Source organism: Thrips palmi, unplaced genomic scaffold (genome assembly GCF_012932325.1).
Source record: "Thrips palmi isolate BJ-2018 unplaced genomic scaffold, TpBJ-2018v1 HiC_scaffold_2, whole genome shotgun sequence".
NCBI lineage: Eukaryota > Metazoa > Arthropoda > Insecta > Thysanoptera > Thripidae > Thrips > Thrips palmi.
Window position 1 is genome coordinate 1,138,207 of NW_023144629.1, and position 17,325 is coordinate 1,155,531.

Here is a 17,325-nt window from a genome sequence, read left to right on the forward strand (position 1 = left end):
TTTGTAGCCGGAACCGAAACCGCATGGTGCCTTGGTGCCTGTTCAAGGACCTTGTGTTGAGTTTGGTGGGGTGGCACTTAAATTCTAAGGCGTTTATCATGAAAATGGGTCAAAGGCGGATCCAGCCCAGGCCGCCCCCCCCCCCTCTTGGATCCGCGGCTGAAATGGGTACACTCTAAATGTAGGGTGCCCAGTAACTGGGTGCCTTTGTCGCTGCCCCACTTTTTAGGGCGCCAAATGTCGCCCATTTGGGCACCTTGTCGCCTAGTCTGGGTTGGACAAACCATAGGAATGCCTTCACCCATGGCTCAGCAGCGACTAAGGTGCCAAAGGTGCCCAGATCTGGCCCTTACTCGCCCAGGACTAGACACCTGTCCATGCTCTCCAGGGAGAGGGCCGTTACTGCATGATTAGTCCACCCCGAGACTGGGCGACAAAGGTGCTCAGAAACTGGGCGACATTTGGCACCCTAAAAAGTGGGGCGGGCGACAAAGGCGCCCCCTTACTGGGCACTCTACATTTAGAGTGTAGTGTTGAAAATGTAGATCAGTCTCGCTCCCTGGGTCGACCCTGTCGACTGTGCAACCATCTCTCCGGTTCCATTGGCCGCGCTTTGGGTGAGGATGAGTAAGAAAGGATCAAAAGTAACAATAAGAAATAATGCATATGTAATAAAGAAACTATACACAACAGCATTGTACAACACTCCGACCTTCTTAAAGCGACACAGCTTTGGTAAAATCAATCGTTAAATACAGGTAAAGTTCCACGTTTCATCGTTAGTCGAACGGATAAGACTTACAATCTAAGCATTTAATTAGGCCCTGCATTTTACAGCAATATGCAAAGACAGACGAAGACGGTACCTAGGCACGTACGCAGTGATAGGAACCAAAGACACAGCATAGAACAAGACGAACCGAGAAGTGCATTCAATGGCATGGACTTCCGAATTTCTCTTCATTCTTTCACTCCACAATACACAAAAGAAAAACAACTTCGGCAAAAACAAAAAGTAATGTCTTCAATTCCTGTCACAGTTCAAACAATTTATCTAATTTCGAAAGTGCAACGAATGACACAAAAAGAAAGTGACGAAAATATCCTAATATAGTTGCTAAGACTGAATCGTTCACTCCAGACATACGTTTTATTTCGTTTTCATTCGCAGCCGTTGGCGACTCTGCATCCCCCCTCCCCGGCCCACCGATCGGGCCAACTTGCCGGCAAAGGCACAAACAAAGAAACCTTCCCACACTACTTGAAACATTGAGTAAACTCTAGCTCGTGAACAATAACTATGTAATAAATAAATAAATAAATAAACAATCAAACAAATAGGTGGCGTCAGTTCTTGTACATGTCGCACAGGACCTTCTCCATGGGCGTGCTGCCGATGGTCCTCTGGAAGAAGATGGCCTCGATCCTGAGGGCCCCGATGGTGCGCAGCAGGGGCAGCATGAGTAGCAGGCGACCGAAGCGCGCCGCCTGCCCCGGGTGGTGCGAGCGCGTGTGCTGGCCCAGCATCACCTGCGCCTGGTCCTGCAGGTTTTCCACCTGCCCCGGGTCCTTCAGGCCGCGCGTCTCTGCGGGACCAACTCAGTTCAAAGTCCGATTCGCGGAAAGCAGAGGAGTGCAACGCGTGCACTGAAAAACCAAACGTGGTCGAGATTACACCACTGGTGTGGTCAAATGGGTGCCGTTTTGACCGCATCAGTTGGTGTGGTCTAGACCATGTTTGGCCACGTTTCGTGTGGTCTAGACCACGTTTGGCGTGGTCTTGGTCTTTCTATGCAATGACCACACCAAACGCACCAAACGTGGTAGACCACACCAACTGATGCGGTCAAAATGGCACCCATTTGACCACACCAGTTGGTGTGGTCTAGACCACGGTTGGTTTTTCAGTGTGGCTTCAAGCCACAATACTCACCGGATCGGAAGAGCACGATGGCCTTCATGCAGGCGAACTCGGCGGGGTCCACGGCGTGCGCCTTGAACCGCAGCAGCGTGTCGTGCAGGGTGCGGACGTCGGCGGCGGTGCCGGCGGGCGGGCTGGCGCCGAGGCCGGAGCCCTTGCCGTTGAGCGACGAGTGCTCCTGCGGCGAGAAGAGCGGCGCGTGCTCCAGCGGCAGGCACCACTGCACGGCGTTGAGGAGGAACAGCTCGGACCAGGACTCCTCCAGGAGGATCACCTGGAACGGAACGCGGCCGTCAAGCGCACAGTGGGCCAGAAGACCAGTGGAGGCGGCCAAAACTCCAGACGCGTTTTGAGCTCCAGAGTCGCTAAACAGGTCTCGAAGCGAGCGTGTGACCCCACCAATGGATTCCTCGTTCGGAGAGCAATCCATTGGTGGGGTCACACGTTCGGTTCGAGGCCTATTTAGCGACTCTGGAGCTCAAAGCGCGTTTAGAGTTTTGGCCGCCTCCAATGGTCGGCCCACTGTGAAGCGGGGGACTCTCTCCGGTGAGGAACCAAAGTGGCGGTGACGCCTACCTGGTCTCGGAACGGCAGGCTGGCGAAGGAGGGCAGGTTCTTGGCCCACTTGACCGCCATGAACAGCAGCCGGGCCGCCGTCTCGTAGACGGTCTCGTGCATGGGGCCGTACAGGGGCAGCCCCATGGGGTGGCCGCCGCTGGCCTGCGCCATGCCGGCCAGCGACATGCTGCCGCCGCTGCCCGGGCTCATGAGGCCCAGCGACAGCCCGTTGGACGGCGCGCCGCCCCGCTCACCCCGCTCGCTCTCCAGGGAGCCCTGGCCGGTGCCGGGCGACGCGGACGCCGACTCGGAGTGCTGGTGGGCGTCGGCGGGCAGCGTGTCCTCGTTGGTGACGTCGATGCTGTCCTCTGGAAATAAAGGGGCGCATCAGTCATGTGGTGTTTACTTTGCTTTTCGTCCTGCTGCCTATTAAACTACGTATTCCTTCCTCAGACCTGTCGGTGAAAAGTGCCAGTTTTGAGGTTAGTTTTGCGATAACTCGGGTCTTAAAGGCTTAGTGCAGTAGCTTGGCTTCGAGACGATACAGGAAAACCAAGGTCTCGACGGCCGCCGCCGAAATGGCACACGATCATGCGTGGTCTGGCGGCCAGACTCTGGCCCTTGATGGTAATGGTAATGGCGGTCGGGCCGTCCTGCCGAGCACACTGCCGCGGGGTTGCCTACCCTGCGCGTGGCAGGCGCTTCCCGCCCAGGTCTCAAAACCGCGGAAGCTCTTGGATTCAAAGTACTCTCGAGTGCAGACTTGTGTGCTGTCTGCGAGTGCCTTGTTTTGGTGTGAGTGTTTTTTCACCGCCACAACCTCGACCACCTCCAGCCTCCAGGTGCCGGGGCAACCAAACGCCGCTTTCGCGCCGCTCCTTTCCGAGACCCTCCGCTCCGTGCCGCCCTTTCCTTGGGCGCCTCCATCCCCGCCGTTTCTCCCTCGCCGATTGCTTCCCCCCCCCACCCTGTCACGCCCCGGAAAAGCCTGCCCGCCCCGGACGGCCCCGGATTGCAAGGGGCTCAGCAGCCAGTCGAGTCTCGTCGGGTCGACTAGGGTCGGAGGGTCGGAGGGTCGGCCCCCCAGAAAGCAAAATTCCGAATCGCTGGCAGAGTCTTCGGAATCGGGGCCGCGCGCTCCGCTCCGCTCCCTTCCCCCTGCCGCCGCTGCCCTCTGGAGACCAACAATTCAATCGAAGGCCGGGCTGGGACAAGGGCTTTGCTCGCTTTGCTCGACGCAGGCTGGGCCGGGCTGGGCCACAAAGAGACAACTCCCCCCTCCCCTCCCCGCCTTCCTCCCCGGACGCCCTGAGCTGAGGCAGCGATTCCTTCTGAGCGACTTGGTCCCGACGCGCGCCGCCTCTGAGCCCGCCCGCAGCCAATGGCCAAGCAGAGCGCTCTCTCTCTCACTCTCTCTCTCACTCTCTCTCTGGCAAAAACATTGGTGAAAATAACGCCTCAAGTCGCTCTGCCTATTCATCCCCGTAGTCATGAATTACAAGCCGTAATCCCGGACCAAAGTCCCGGAACCTGCGCTCCTCCGTCTCTCTCGCGCTCACGGGGCTCTCCGCAAGGGGTGCGACGGAGACGGAGCGACGAAAGAGCAGGAAGGCAGTCCCTTGTAATCCCGACGGCACTTCCTCTCGGCTTTTGCATGCCGACCCGCCGGGCCTTGGCTACAGTACGGCGCAATGATTACATAAAACAGTGCCAAGTCGTTCTTCCTCTCGACGGCGCGCCTTCAGGCCGCCTTCTTCAGGCCTTCAGCGAAGCTTTCAATCCGAGTGCGTGGCGGTGCGAGCGAGTCATGGCGAACTTGACCGCCCTGAAGTAAGGTCATATGGAAGATAGGTCTGCGCAACCGAGATGCATGCTGGGAGACCGGGCAGCTAATCCCTCCCGAATCCGTCGCCGGCCGCAGCGGAGGACCGCCTACCTGCCTGCCAGCCTGCCTGCCGGCTTGCCCGGTCTCCCAGCATGCATCTCGGTTGCGCAGACCTATCTTCCATATGACCTTACCCTGAGAGGGCTTCACACCATCAAAGAAGCAGGCACTTTAGATTCTTTAATGATAATTGATTTTTAATTTAATTTTTGCAAAACGAAACAACGACATTGATATTTTCCAGCCTTTTACAACGTATGTATTTCTTTTTTATCCCCATGAAAAATGTTAAGCCGTTGAGATAGTGTTTCTGCAAAGAAAAATGGGCAAACATATTGATTTTTTCGGACAGAAGTTGAAATAAGTTTAAGTGAATTGGTTGAAATAAGTGAAGTAACTTTAAAGCCAAGGTGTACTAAATTCCTTTCTTCCGTCGGTTATGGACGTACTTTGAAGCGTGATGCCGATGATTAGCGTTGCATTAAATTTCTGCTCCATAACGACGAGTCGCGGCAGGCCGACCAACGTCAAGATGACTCTCTAATCTCACCACTCACGGCGAACGCTGAGTCATATCTCCGAAGCACTCGGAGCAAAAAGTAGAGAGGACAGCCAGGACCAAAAGTACTGGCCTTCCATCGACTTCTCCGGCAGACTGTACCACACTATCAAAATTAAGTGGCACGGAAAAAATCGTGGACGGTGCACACACATGATTGGTTCATGGATTTTGACCTAGCTTCGAATTTTGTTTCGCTTCCATTCCTCGTTCCTTTTTCTTTCACTGTAGCCTCCCCTTCCCTCCCGAAGCACTTGCACTGCTCGGGGATGGACACCAGTGTATACCGGGGTGTCCAGCTGATCCGATGCCTGCTTAACATTCATGGGTGGGGCCCCACACCCACATAGACACACACAGAGAACATTCGTCTGCGTCAGAGAGGCTCGCCCCGCGAAAGGAAAGCTGCAGATAAATTCAGAAACAAAACACTACTGCAGGACAGCAGCATACCTCGGCCACTTCTCCGGTGTATGAGATAGGAGAAAAAAGGCGTCGCATCTGCAGGTTCCTTGTTATAAACCTAAAGGTTCTCAGTTTTAAGTCCAGCTTTGTTTATGTGTCTTTGTGTGAGTTATATAACTAGGGCATCAAATTTAACACTTTAACCTAATTATATGTCCAAGTGGAACAAGGAGTGGTCAATATCGGGTCAAAATGACGTTACTTCACGTCGTTCTAACCCAAATGGACCAAATTTTGCCTTCGGTCGCGAAAAAAAGTGGTCGAGGTTTGAGGTTGACGACGCTGTACTCACCGTCGTCCACGTCGTCCTTGGAGTTGCCGGGGCTCTGCGGCGGCAGCGTCATGCCCTGGACGCCCTGCGTGTACCTGACGGGCGAGAAGCCCATCGCGAGCCCCACGGGCGGCCTGCCGACACAAGGAACACTTCTTCTTACATGACGACCGCGACGACCCGCGGCACGAGGCGCGCGTCGCGTCGTAGTACGTCGCGGCGCCACCACCCCTCTGGCGGCCTTTATGGAAATACCGCCAGCCAGCCAGCCAGCAACAGATGCAGCGGATTAGCGCGGCCCAGCAAGTCCCATTACAAACGCTTTAGCCTGGCCCAGCGACCCGGAGCAGAGCGCAGAGCAGCCCGCCGGCACCAGTCCCCCCGAGCATTGACGTCCGCATGACTTCTTGTGCTGTAGCGTCCCAGGCTGGGTCCCAGCTGGTGCGGAGTGACAAACGACTACCCAGTAGCCGCCAGAGGCGACCAAAGTCCGCCGAAGAGAGCGAAACACTAAACTAAACTGGGGACTTTCGAGTCATCACGAGTCAAAAGCACAAAGAAAAATCCAAAGAGTATAAACATTATTTTAGCTTGGAAAATATCGAGTCTTTCTTTTGTTTTCCCCTTTTCCCCATTTTTTTCCCCGGCCGTGACTGCCATTGCTGTGCCAGTCTTTGATCGCGGCGCGTGAAGGGCCGAAACGTGACCTTTCACGGTTTGGCCTGCCACCTGCCGGCCACCTGCTCACCTGGCTGGCCCTTTGGCTCTGTGGCCCTTTAGCCCTTTGCCCGCCCGAGCCGCGACCTCACTGCCCAGTGAACCGCGAAGTGGACCACGCGGAGGCAGGGCGGGCCAGATATCCCTTCGATCCGGCCTTCAAAATCCACGCATCAAAAAGTCCTGCGATCGCACTTCACCCGCTAGCTTTGCCACCGCGACACCTCATTTCCATTAATTGATTATTCTCGGCAGCCTCCGCCGCTAATCCACTTTCTTTTCAGATTCAAAACGCGCGCCGCGTCCGCGCGGCCGTGATCCCCGCCTTCAGCCTCGACTCACCCGAAGACGCCGACGGCCACGGCCGCCTCCCTGAGGGCGCGCTCCTGGTCCATCTCCACCAGCGCCTCCGGCCGGATGGTGGCGGTGTTGCGTGGCTGGCGCTCATTCTGCACGGCTGCAACACAACACGAGTCTCGTCACAACAAAGTGAGCCCTGTAAAAAAATTCCGTACTTTTGTACGGAAAATGTACAGACAAATATAGTACGGAAGTACGGAAAAAAGTACGGAACGTCCGTACCTGTTCCATAAGAACTCATGTAATCGGGTACGGAAAAATAGTACAGCAAATTATTGACCAGATATGTTCCGTACTTTTTCTGTACTTTTTTCTCGCAGTGAGGTTAGGTTGGTCAAGCCGTCACGCCGGATGGGGACGGTCAGGTCAGTCACTCTTAATTGCTAGGTTAAGTTGGTCTAGTGTTGCTATAATGGCACCCATTTGACCACACCAGTGGTGCTGTCCAGACCACGTTTGGTTTTTCAGTGTAGTCAGGTTGGTCACTCTGACTGTCTAGGTTAGGTCGGCCGGCGGGAAGCAATCAGTGGCCGCCCTTCAAACGCATGCGGAGGCGCCGCGCCGAGCGCGCCGAGCGCAGCGCTCCAGACGCGGCGGGAGTCACAACTATTGTTTGCGCAGGTGAGGTGGGCCGTGTGCGGCGCAGTGCGGCGGTCCGCGAGGGATGTCGGGATGTCGGCTGGCGGCCGCTGGCTGCCACTGCCACTGACAGGTGAGGTAAGGCTGTTTGTCCCGCTGTCATAACAGGCGCTGCTCCGCTGCGCGTTGCTTGCGGGTCCGCGTGTGGTCCGGCCGGGGGTGGGGGTGGGGGGGAGGCATGCGGTAATCGTTCGGGTTTTGTTCGGCCGCGGCGCGCGCTGCGTCCGACTGCCAAAAACAAACGGACGCGTTTACCGTTCAGACTTTCAGACTCTGAACGGCGGCGGCGGCGCCCAGCAGAGGACTCCGTCGCTCTGCCAGGCAGAGTCTTCGTCGCTTGTCGCTCTCATGAAGCGTCGCGGACGGCGCGAGACAGACGTTTGGGACGTTTGGAAGCTGAGTTGGATGTTTTCCCACCCCGCCCTGGGCCCCGGGCCCCACCCCGCCCCGAGGGCACCACGCACTCAGTCACTGGCGCACGGCCCAGCCAGCACCGCCAGCACAACGGCTCGTCGCTCTGTCTCTCTCGCACCCCTGGGGGGCGCCGCGAGGGTGCGAGAGAGACACGAGCTGCAGCCACGGCCCACGGCACGGACAAAGTTATGTGCGAACCAGCGAGGCGTGCCTTCCCTTCCCAAAGGCGGGCTGAGGCCCCCCGCGGTGCCGCGCCGGCATCCCGCCCGCGGGTCCAGGGCGGGCAGGGCGAGCAGCGCGACCAGCAGCGCGACCAGCAGCGCGACGACGTGCACCCTCCTGCAGCCGCCGGCCCGCCGGCCCACCAGCCCTCCGGCACCCAACTCTCTCACTCCCTCACTCCCGCCAGCTTGACGTCACGCTCCACCCGAGGACCCCCGCCATGCCCGCGCCGTGCGCGGCAGCGCGGCCGTGCCCGCTGCGGCCAAAACAGGGGGCACACAGTGGGCCAGAAGACCGGTGGAGGCGGCCAAAACTCTACGCGCGTTTTGAGCTCCAGAGTCGCTAAATGGGGCTCGAACCGAATGTGTGACCCTACCAACGAATTCCTCGTTCGGAGAGCAATCCATTGGTGGGGTCACACGTTCGGTTCGAGTCCTCTTTATAGCGACTCTGGAGCTCAAAACGCGTCTGGAGTTTTGGCCGCCTCCACCGGTCTTCTGGCCCACTGTGCACCGCCTCTTCGTCTCTCTCGCACCCCTGCGGGACGCCCCGTGAGTGCGACAGAGACAGAGCGACGAACCGGAATTCGGAATGAGCTTGCGGCGGTGGAGGCCCGCCTCGTCGAAACTCCGAACTCCACGCGAGAAGCGCCGCGTGTGCGGAGCCCGGCCGAGCCCGGCGCTGCTGTCAAGTTGTGTGGAGCGCGTGTTAGGCACAGACTCATTCCGGGAGGCGCTCTCGTCGCTCTGTCTCTCTCGCGCCTTCACGGGGCGGCCTTGAGTGCGAGAGAGACAGACGGCGGCGTGCGCCTGTCAGGTCGGGCACTGCGGGGCACTGCGGGGCACTGGGGCGGTCACGGAGAGGGAAGCCTCATCGTCCGTCATCGTCTGTGTGCCTTTGCCTCGCTCGCGCAAGCTCGCGCCCTGTTACGTGCGTTACGTCATACGACTAAACACTGTCCCCCCCACCCCACCCCACCTCCATCCCTGGCGCGCCACCCTTGTTTCTTTCGCTGTTGTTCCCGCGGCCGCCACGCCCCGCCACGCCCCGCCACGCCACGCGCCGAGCAGAGGGCGAGCGGGCACTGTTTCGTGGAATAATGAGGTTTGGTTGAATAACGCTGCAAACTTTGCGGGCGGGGCGCGCGGCGTGGGGGGGGGCGGGGCGGGGCGGGGCGGGGTGGGCGGGGCGGGCGGGGCGGGGCGGGGTGGGGGACGTCCCGCCCCCGTGAGAAGGAGGAGGCGACTGTAGCCGACCCCCCGGTGTAGCAGCCTCGCGGGGATTATTTGCATAATTCGTTTGACACGTTTTTTGGCACGCCCTCGCCCGCCCCGCCCCGCCCCGCCCCGCCCCGCCCCGCCCCGCCCCGCCCTCGCCGCGCCGTCGTCGTCTCTGTGCGCGGCGTACTGCTGCTCCGCCCCGTCTAATTGTGGCTAGCCGAGGTGTTTCTTTCTCTTTCTTTGTCTCTTTTGCCTGTCTCTCTCTCTCTTTCTCTTCCTCCTTTCGTCCTGTCTCTGTCCGTGTCTCCGCGCCGCGCGTTCAGCCCGCGCGGTAGGCAGTCCCGCCGAGCGTGCGAGCGCCCACGCTGCCTGCGCGCCAGGCGCGAAGACTCAGGGAGAGAGCGAGAGGAGAGAGAGAGAGAGAGAGAGCCATTAGCCGCGCTTTGGTGCGCTCTGCGCATCGCGCATCATCGTCGCGACGCTCTCTTTGTAAAGTGGCGGCCGCCGCTCCTCGCCGCGCGGCGCCACGCGCCCCGGCACGCGCCTTATGCAGATGTTAGCGCATCGCCTAATTGCTGGAACCGAGCGGCGCCACGGTGACCGCGGTAACCGCGGTAACGAGTGTGGCGGCGGAGGCGGCCAAAGTGCCGGACGCGTTTTGAGCTCCAGAGTCGCTAAATGGGACTCGAACCGAGCGTGTGACCCCACCAATGGATTGCTCTCCGAAGGAGGAAGTCATTGGTGGGGTCACACGTTCGATTCGAGTCCCATTCAGCGACTCTGGAGCTCAAAACGCGTCTCGAGTTTTGGCCGCCTCCACCGGTCTTCTGGCACACTGTGCGGAGCACCCCGTGAGTCCGACGGTCCGCTGGTCCGTCATTCAGCCAGTCCAACAGTCAATCCGCCAGTTGCTTTTTTGACGAACAAAGCGCGCGCGGAACTCGTGAACCTCCTGCTCTCTCTCTCTCTCTCTCTCTCTCTCTCTCTCTCTCTCTCTCTCTCTCTCTCTCTCTCTCTCTCTCTCTCTCTCTCTCTCTCTCTCTCTCTCTCTCTCCTCTCTCTCTCTCAACAGAGTGTCGGACGGGGAGGCTTACGGCAAACTAACTTCGGGGAAACGTATCAGGCGGGCGGCAAAGGACAGGAAAAGAGAGGAGGGGGGGGGATTCTCCCGGTGATTGGCGTCGTTAGGGACGAGAAGCCGCCGCAAAGTTGTGACAATCGATGGCCACGACGCCAGGGGAGGGGAGGGGAGAGGGAGGAGGGTCATCGTAATCGAGTTATTAGGGAAGCGGGTTAAAAACTCACCGTCCTTGTTCATGCCCATCTGCAGGCACTTCTTGAGCCGGCACGCCTGGCACTGGTTCCGGTGCGCCTTGTCCACGATGCACCGGCCCGTGCCGGCCTGGCATCTGCAAACAACAACAACAACAATTTGTTTTCGTTTCGGGACCGCCTAGGCAAGAGGCACATGTAAGTGTGCACATAAGTGTAGGCAAAGAGCACGATATTTTTCTCCCTTCCCGTGAGGATCCTGAATCCGCACTCTGCAGAGTGTGCCCCCGCACAGTGGGCCAGAAGACCGGTGGAGGCGGTCAAAACTCTAGACGCGTCTTGGGTCACACGTTCAATTCTAGTCCTGTTTAGCGACTGTGGACCTCAAAACGCGTCTAGAGTTTTGACCGCCTCCACCGGTCTTCTGGCCCACTGTGCCCCGCTACCTCAGGCTCGACCCAACCTGACCCCGCCTAACCTGACCGAAGGCACTCGGTGTGGCGTGACCCCACTCTTTTAATAACGCCACGCCTCGCCCCACCCCGCGGTCCCCTCCGGTCCCCTCGTGCTGCAGGCCGCCGCGCCGCCACCGCGCCGTGTTGAAATTCGCCCGGCGTCGGCGGCCTCTGCGCCGCCCTGCTGGAGGCTGCTGGAGGCTGGAGGTGTGGACAGCGACGCGGGCCGCTCATGCAGAACAACCTTTGAAGCAGCGAGGCGGCGCAGGCGGCGCAGGCGGCGGGGCGAGCCGGCGACGGTTCGGGCGCGGCGAGGCGGCGGCGCGCCTCCCGAGCAGCCCGCGAGTCAGCGAGGCGTCGCCGGAAAGACAACAAGCGGGGTGGAGAAAGAAAGTACGCGACTTGTACGCCAGCGACCACAAAAGGACGATTACGGCCCCGCGCCCCGCCGCGCCCCGCCGCGCCCCGCCGCGCCCCGCCGCGCCCCGCCGCGCCCCGCCGCGCCCCGCAGCACCACCGCGGGGCTGAGGGCGCCTTGCCGGCCGACGCGATGGACGCGGTGGAGGCGGACGCACTCCTCCGCGTGGTCAAAGGCGGTCAAAGGCCTGTGAGTGTGAGGGCGCCTCGGACAAAAACGCGGTCGTGCGTGCGCAGGCGAGCAGGTCAAAGCGGCGACCAGAACCGCACATACCGTTTGTTGCCTGACCCAAGTGGGGCACGCACAGTGGGCCAGAAGACCGGTGGAGGCGGCCGAAACTCTAGACGCGTTTTGAGCTCCACAGTCGCTAAATGGGACTCGAACCGAACGTGTGACCCCACCAATGGATTCCTCGTGCGGAGAGCAATCCATTGGTGGGGTCACACGTTCGATTCTAGTCCCATTTGGCGACTCTAGAGCTCAAAACGCGTCTAGAGTTTTGGCCGCCTCCACCGGTCTCCTGGCCCACTGTGGCACGCCTTGCAGGTTGGAGGAGAAAGGGGCCCGCTTCGGACCGACTGAAAGGTTGGCAAGAAGTGCTTCTTCAACCCCGTTCAGGGTGGCTATGACCCTTGCGATTTCTTTTGCTCCACACGGTAAAAACGGAACCTGCTTTTCCCAGGAAGCCAATGGTGAAGGCATAGGCGATTTCCAGTAAGTTCCTGCGAAAACCAAGAACCGTTTTTACCGTGCACAGTAGTGTCTCCAGCAAGCACTTGCAGCCATTTTGATCTCCAGGCTAGCCTGCGCCTCGCCCCACCCCGCCAGGTGCTAAAGAGGACAGCGAGCGAAGGGTGGCTGGTGGCGCTGGCGCTGTAGTGCTACAGCGCCGTGGTGCCGCGGGAAGGGAGGGAGAGGGAGGGGGTCGCGCCTCAAGTTGCGCAAAAGCAATCTCAAGATTGAGGTTCGCCCGGTTCGCGCCCCGCCCCTCCCCGGCGCGGCGCCTCGGCCTCGGGGTGGCGGGTCTTGGCTTGGCTCCGCTAGGCCCCGCCTCCCGCGGCCCGGGGCCATTCTCCCCGCCAAGGCCCGCCACCCACCCGCCCGGCTTGGCCTGGCTCCTGACACGCGGCAAAGGCAGCCAGCGCGCAGCACAGCAACAACAGCGCGCAGACGCACTCAAAAGCACCATTTTGCGAAACCGCACGGAAAAAAAAATTAGTTGGTGCAACCGATGCTTCGGTTGGTTTTGACCCAACTAAGATTTTTTGTTCCAGTAACAAAAATTGCGTTTGAAGAGCGAAAAATTTGTTAGAAGAGCGGAAAGTCCGTTGCAGCAGTGAATTCCTTGGTTGGCACGACCGAATCAAGAATTAAGCAACAAACTTTTCTGCTCTCACTGAAAACGTAATGGTCGGACACATAGCCAAATTATGGCGTGACAAAGAGTCACGCCACTAATTGGCGTGACACAAAATTCACGCCGAAAAACGGCGTGACATGTGAGTCACGCCCTCATCTGGCGTGAATGACGACGCCTTTTAAGAGAAATGTCATGCCAAAAAGCGGCATGACAAGAAATTCACGCCAAAAATTGGCGTGAATTTTTGAGTCACACCGATTTTTGGCGTGACTTTTCTGTCATGCCGTTTAATGGCGTGACACTTCATTCACGCCCCTACAGCGGCACGAAGTCACGCCGATAGATTTTCAGTGCTTCTGACGAAATTTTCGTTACTTGTACGGAACATCTTAGTTGGGCCAAAACCACCCGAAGCATCGGTTGTGCTAACTAAAATTTGGTTGGACTGACTAAGTATTTTTTCCATGCGTCATCACGGATAGTAGCTTGTAGAACGGACGATGTTTACAGTGTTGCAACGGTTTCCTTGTTTTAAAAAAAATCATATCTAAGGTACGGACAAAGAAATCTTACAGATGAAGTCATCCGAATTCCAAGCTAAACCTTTCGCATCCGTACGTAACTTAGATAGGTTTATTAATCGTGCGAAACCCTGCATCCACCCGGGGGAAGCTCAAATCCCACGTCAGGTGGATTCGAACCCGACTTGTCGGCTTCTAGTTCCGGCACGCCAACCCCTAGACCACGGCGTCCCCCACCCCGGCCGCATTGAGCCCCTGCCAAGTTTGGAATTCCTCCGGCCCCCCCTTCCCCAAAACCCCCCCCTTGTTGGAGGGGGGGGGGGCACGCTGGTGGTAAGCCCCCCAAAAATCATTTTATCCCTCCGGGTTGAATCCCGTCCCCAAATTGATCCCCTCCTCCCTTCTTTATCTCCGGAGGGGAGAGGGGTTTGGGGTTGAGGGCACTCTCTGGGTCCGAGGCCCAAAACCCCAAGTAAAACGTTTCGGAAAATGAAAAGGCGTGACGAGAGGTGAGCCAGAAATTGGGCTGACACCCGCCAGCCAATTGATCCTCCCTCTCTCGTGATCGACGCTTTTAAAAATGTCATCCAAAAAGCGGCATGACAGTTCACGCCAAATTGGGCTGATTTTGGTCACCCCTTTTGGGTGTTTTTCTTCTCCCTAACTACACTTCTCGCCCACGCCCCTACTTGGCAAAAACCCCAAAACCAATGTCAATTTTACATCAAATGGACTAAAATTTGGTGGATTTTCTTCGCAATGGTGCACCGACTCAAAGACCCTGATGTCAACATAACCACCACAAATAACAGTTGCAGTCGACGGTGACGTACTAGCGCCATGAGACCACTGAAATGTTTTAAAAAGCTGGTTAAGACCTAACCTTTCTGGATAAAGGGTGTCATTGATCGTTGCACCACAAACAACTCGCAGCATAAACAAAAGGATTCTTCTTGGTTTCGCAACCAGTCAAGGGATCATCTTGCCCCCCGATTCCTGGACTTGTTCCTGCCTCCATGTGGCGGAGTGGGGGAAACAGGGGCCCGAGGGGGGAACAGCTTCCCACATTCGTTGGACAAAATTTGACTACATTCCACATTCAGGTGGCTAAAACGCCTGTAAGTAGGCAACATGTGTGGCAAAAACGCCAGAAATCTTGCACATTCTTGCACATTCACACAATCATTGTCACACAAAATTTTACAGTGGGTCACCCCTCGGCGGCGCCACATGCCACAAGAACCACGCAGCGCCGCGCCGCTGGTCCGGCGGCACAGCGCCACCGGCCCATCTAACCATAATCCGTTTAGCCTGAACGCATCTGATCCTTGACATGAATCAATTCTCTATTCGCTCCCTCCCTCCCTCCGTCCGTCGCCCTGGCCGGCACCGGCCGCCACCCTCCGTATAGACATAACGATACTTTAAAGCTCCCCCACCCCGACCCCGCGCCACTTGGGCTCCAACCCCATTAAACTGCGCCACTAGCAACCCGGCCCGCAGCTGCGGCCCTTCCCCCTCCCCACCTTCCCCTCTTCCCTCCCCGCTCGCCCCTTCCCCCTCCCATCCCTCGCCGCGACCATCGCCGCGCGAAACGTGTAATGGCATGCCGTCAGGACGCGACAGCTTACCCCGAACCTTTGCGGCAATGGCTTGCGGATTTGATGGCCGCCCCGCCGGGGCTCGCTTTCAACGGCGCCTGCCTTAATCTCGGAGAGAGAGAGAGGGAGAGAGAGAGAGAGAGAGAGAGAGAGAGAGAGAGAGAGAGAGAGAGAGAGAGAGAGTATAAAAAGGCACAAAAAATAGAAAGTGGCGCGCGCGGATTTAAACAAATTTGATTGAACAAGGTTTTCAGCACAGCGCTGCCGCGGCTGCCGCTGCTTGTCGGGGTGGCTGTGCGTGTCGCTGCCGTCGAGGCGGGCCTTGTGACCCATTGTCACTCCGCCAATAATTGGATTCGCAGCAGTCGTGCGTGCGCGTGTGAGTGTGTGTGTGTGTGTGTGTGTGTGTGTGTGTGTGTGTGTGCGTGCGTGTGTGTGACACTGTGTATGTGTGCGCACGCGCGTGCGCGTGTGCTCTCAACATGTTGTTGGTGAAAGGCGACGGCGGTGGAATTCGATTCTCCGGCAAGCACGCTTGCTGCTGCTCGTCTTGTGTCGCTCTTGTGCGTGTATGTGTGTGTGTGGGAGTGAGAGCAGGTGTAAGAGTGGGAAGTTCTGCCTGATTTGATTGCTCTGCACTGAAAGTCGGTGCACAGAACAAGGCCTGAACCTCAACTTTGGTACGAATGCACTGCATTACTGCAGTATAACCATGATAGGCTAGACCAGGAATGATCCTCTGCAGATTCAGGCCCATCAGGGCCGCGCTAATTCTCACCAAGAGCGACCCCTTTCTGCCCGCGAACAGACAGACAGACAGACAGACAGACAGACAGACAGACAGACGGACAGGCGGGCGGGCGGACTGACCTGTAGATGAGTTTCCTGCGCACGCTGCGCTTGAAGAAGCCGCTGCAGCCGTTGCAGGCGAGGATGCCGTAGTGCTTGCCGGAGCTGACGTCGCCGCAGACGACGCACTGGAGGCCGAGGTTGCCGCGGCCCTTGGTGGCGCCCAGCGCGCCGCCGTGCGCCGTGGTGGCCGCGCTGGCGGACGACACGGGCACGGCCAGCGACAGGGGCGCGCTGGGCGGCGGCGTCAGCGGCCCGAAGTGGAAGGCGGACGACGGCACGCTCAGGCCGGCCAGGTGGCTGGGGGCGTGCGTGCTCACCAGGCTGCCCGGCGCCAGCTGGCCGCCCAGCGACGTCGGCGGCAGCGGCTGCAGCGACGCCGGCAGCGCGCCCTGCGTGCCCCCCTGGGGGCCCCCCTGCGGGCACGACGCGTTCAGGCACAGCGACAGCGGCCGCGGCGAGCAGGACGACGCGTCTGGAACAAAAGCCTGGAGTCAGTCTCCCACGCCAAGCACTGAGAATGAAAAAGTCATGATCAATACCCAATTTTGGGCGAGGAAGGCTGATACCCTATTTCGGGCGAGGAAGGCTTTCTCGCCCAAAATTCGGTGAGGAAGGGTGTATCAGACCTACATAGCTCCATAGTATTGTATGACCCCAACCCCCTCGCCCAAAATTTTAGTCATGATCATGACTCTTTCATTCTCAGTGAGGGCACGGGTTTCAGGTTCGATTCCCATTTTGACACGCAAGCTGAACCCCCTCTGACTGACTGCACACAGAGATTCCAAACGCTATGAGTATAGCACGTATGGTGCAATGCAGCTGAGATATCGCACCATACGTGCTATGCGATAGCCATATTGCACCTTACGTCATGGTCCCGAAAATGCCCTATGCAAATGCAGGGAATGGGGAGGCATTGCACTTCATGTGCAATGCTTTTGCATCGCACCAGTTGACGCTATACTCATAGCGTTTGGATTTTCAGTGCATGCAACGGGATGCCAAACACTCGCTCTGTCTCTCTCCCACCAGTGGCGCGTTGCATGTGGGTGTGAGAGAGACAGCGGCGGAATCAATGCGTGCGTGTAATCATGCACAGGTGCGCACAGGTGGCGCCCTCAACAAGTCGGGCCGCTGCCATTACCGCCGGTACTACCAACACAACCAAGTGTCAAATCGCAGCCCAATCGAAAATTAATTATCCGCTGCCCGGCCCGGTCGGGCCCGGTTTGCCTGCTCCACCCCCAGCAGCGCATCTGGCGTGTAATCACCCCCCACCCCTCCTGGCCGCCCGGCCGCCCGGCCGGCCCTTGCTGCAGGCTTAGGCAGCTCAGCGGGCAGCAGCGGTGTTTAATGACATTTGGGTGGCGGCACTGCCGAGAGTGTTCAAGACGACGACGACGAAGGCGGCGCGGAGGATGGCCGTGCCGGAGACTTGGGGGCTGGAGTCCCCAAGACTCGCATCGCGCGTGCCGGCGGCAGCCTGAGTCTTTCGCACTCGTGGGTCGCCACTCCGTTGCGGTGCGAGAGAGACAGAGCGACGAAGTCTTCGGAGTCACTCCGCAGGTGAGAGCGTGGATAATTCGACATTTTCCTGCGCGCCGCGCAAGGC

The 17,325-nt window shown here is 58.5% G+C and overlaps 1 protein-coding gene across 1 annotated transcript; it reads right to left on the reverse strand.

The window, feature by feature from the left end:
- Positions 1-693: 693 nt before the first annotated feature.
- Positions 694-15,877, reverse strand: LOC117647325 (photoreceptor-specific nuclear receptor; the record flags this gene model as incomplete). Its single annotated transcript, XM_034389045.1, has 8 exons — positions 694-1,586; positions 1,934-2,195; positions 2,498-2,646; positions 2,734-2,847; positions 5,681-5,811; positions 6,719-6,833; positions 10,537-10,640; positions 15,729-15,877. Coding segments are annotated over 8 exons (1,263 nt in total), but the record flags the coding sequence as incomplete, so codon positions are not given.
- Between the last annotated feature and the right edge of the window lie 1,448 nt (positions 15,878-17,325).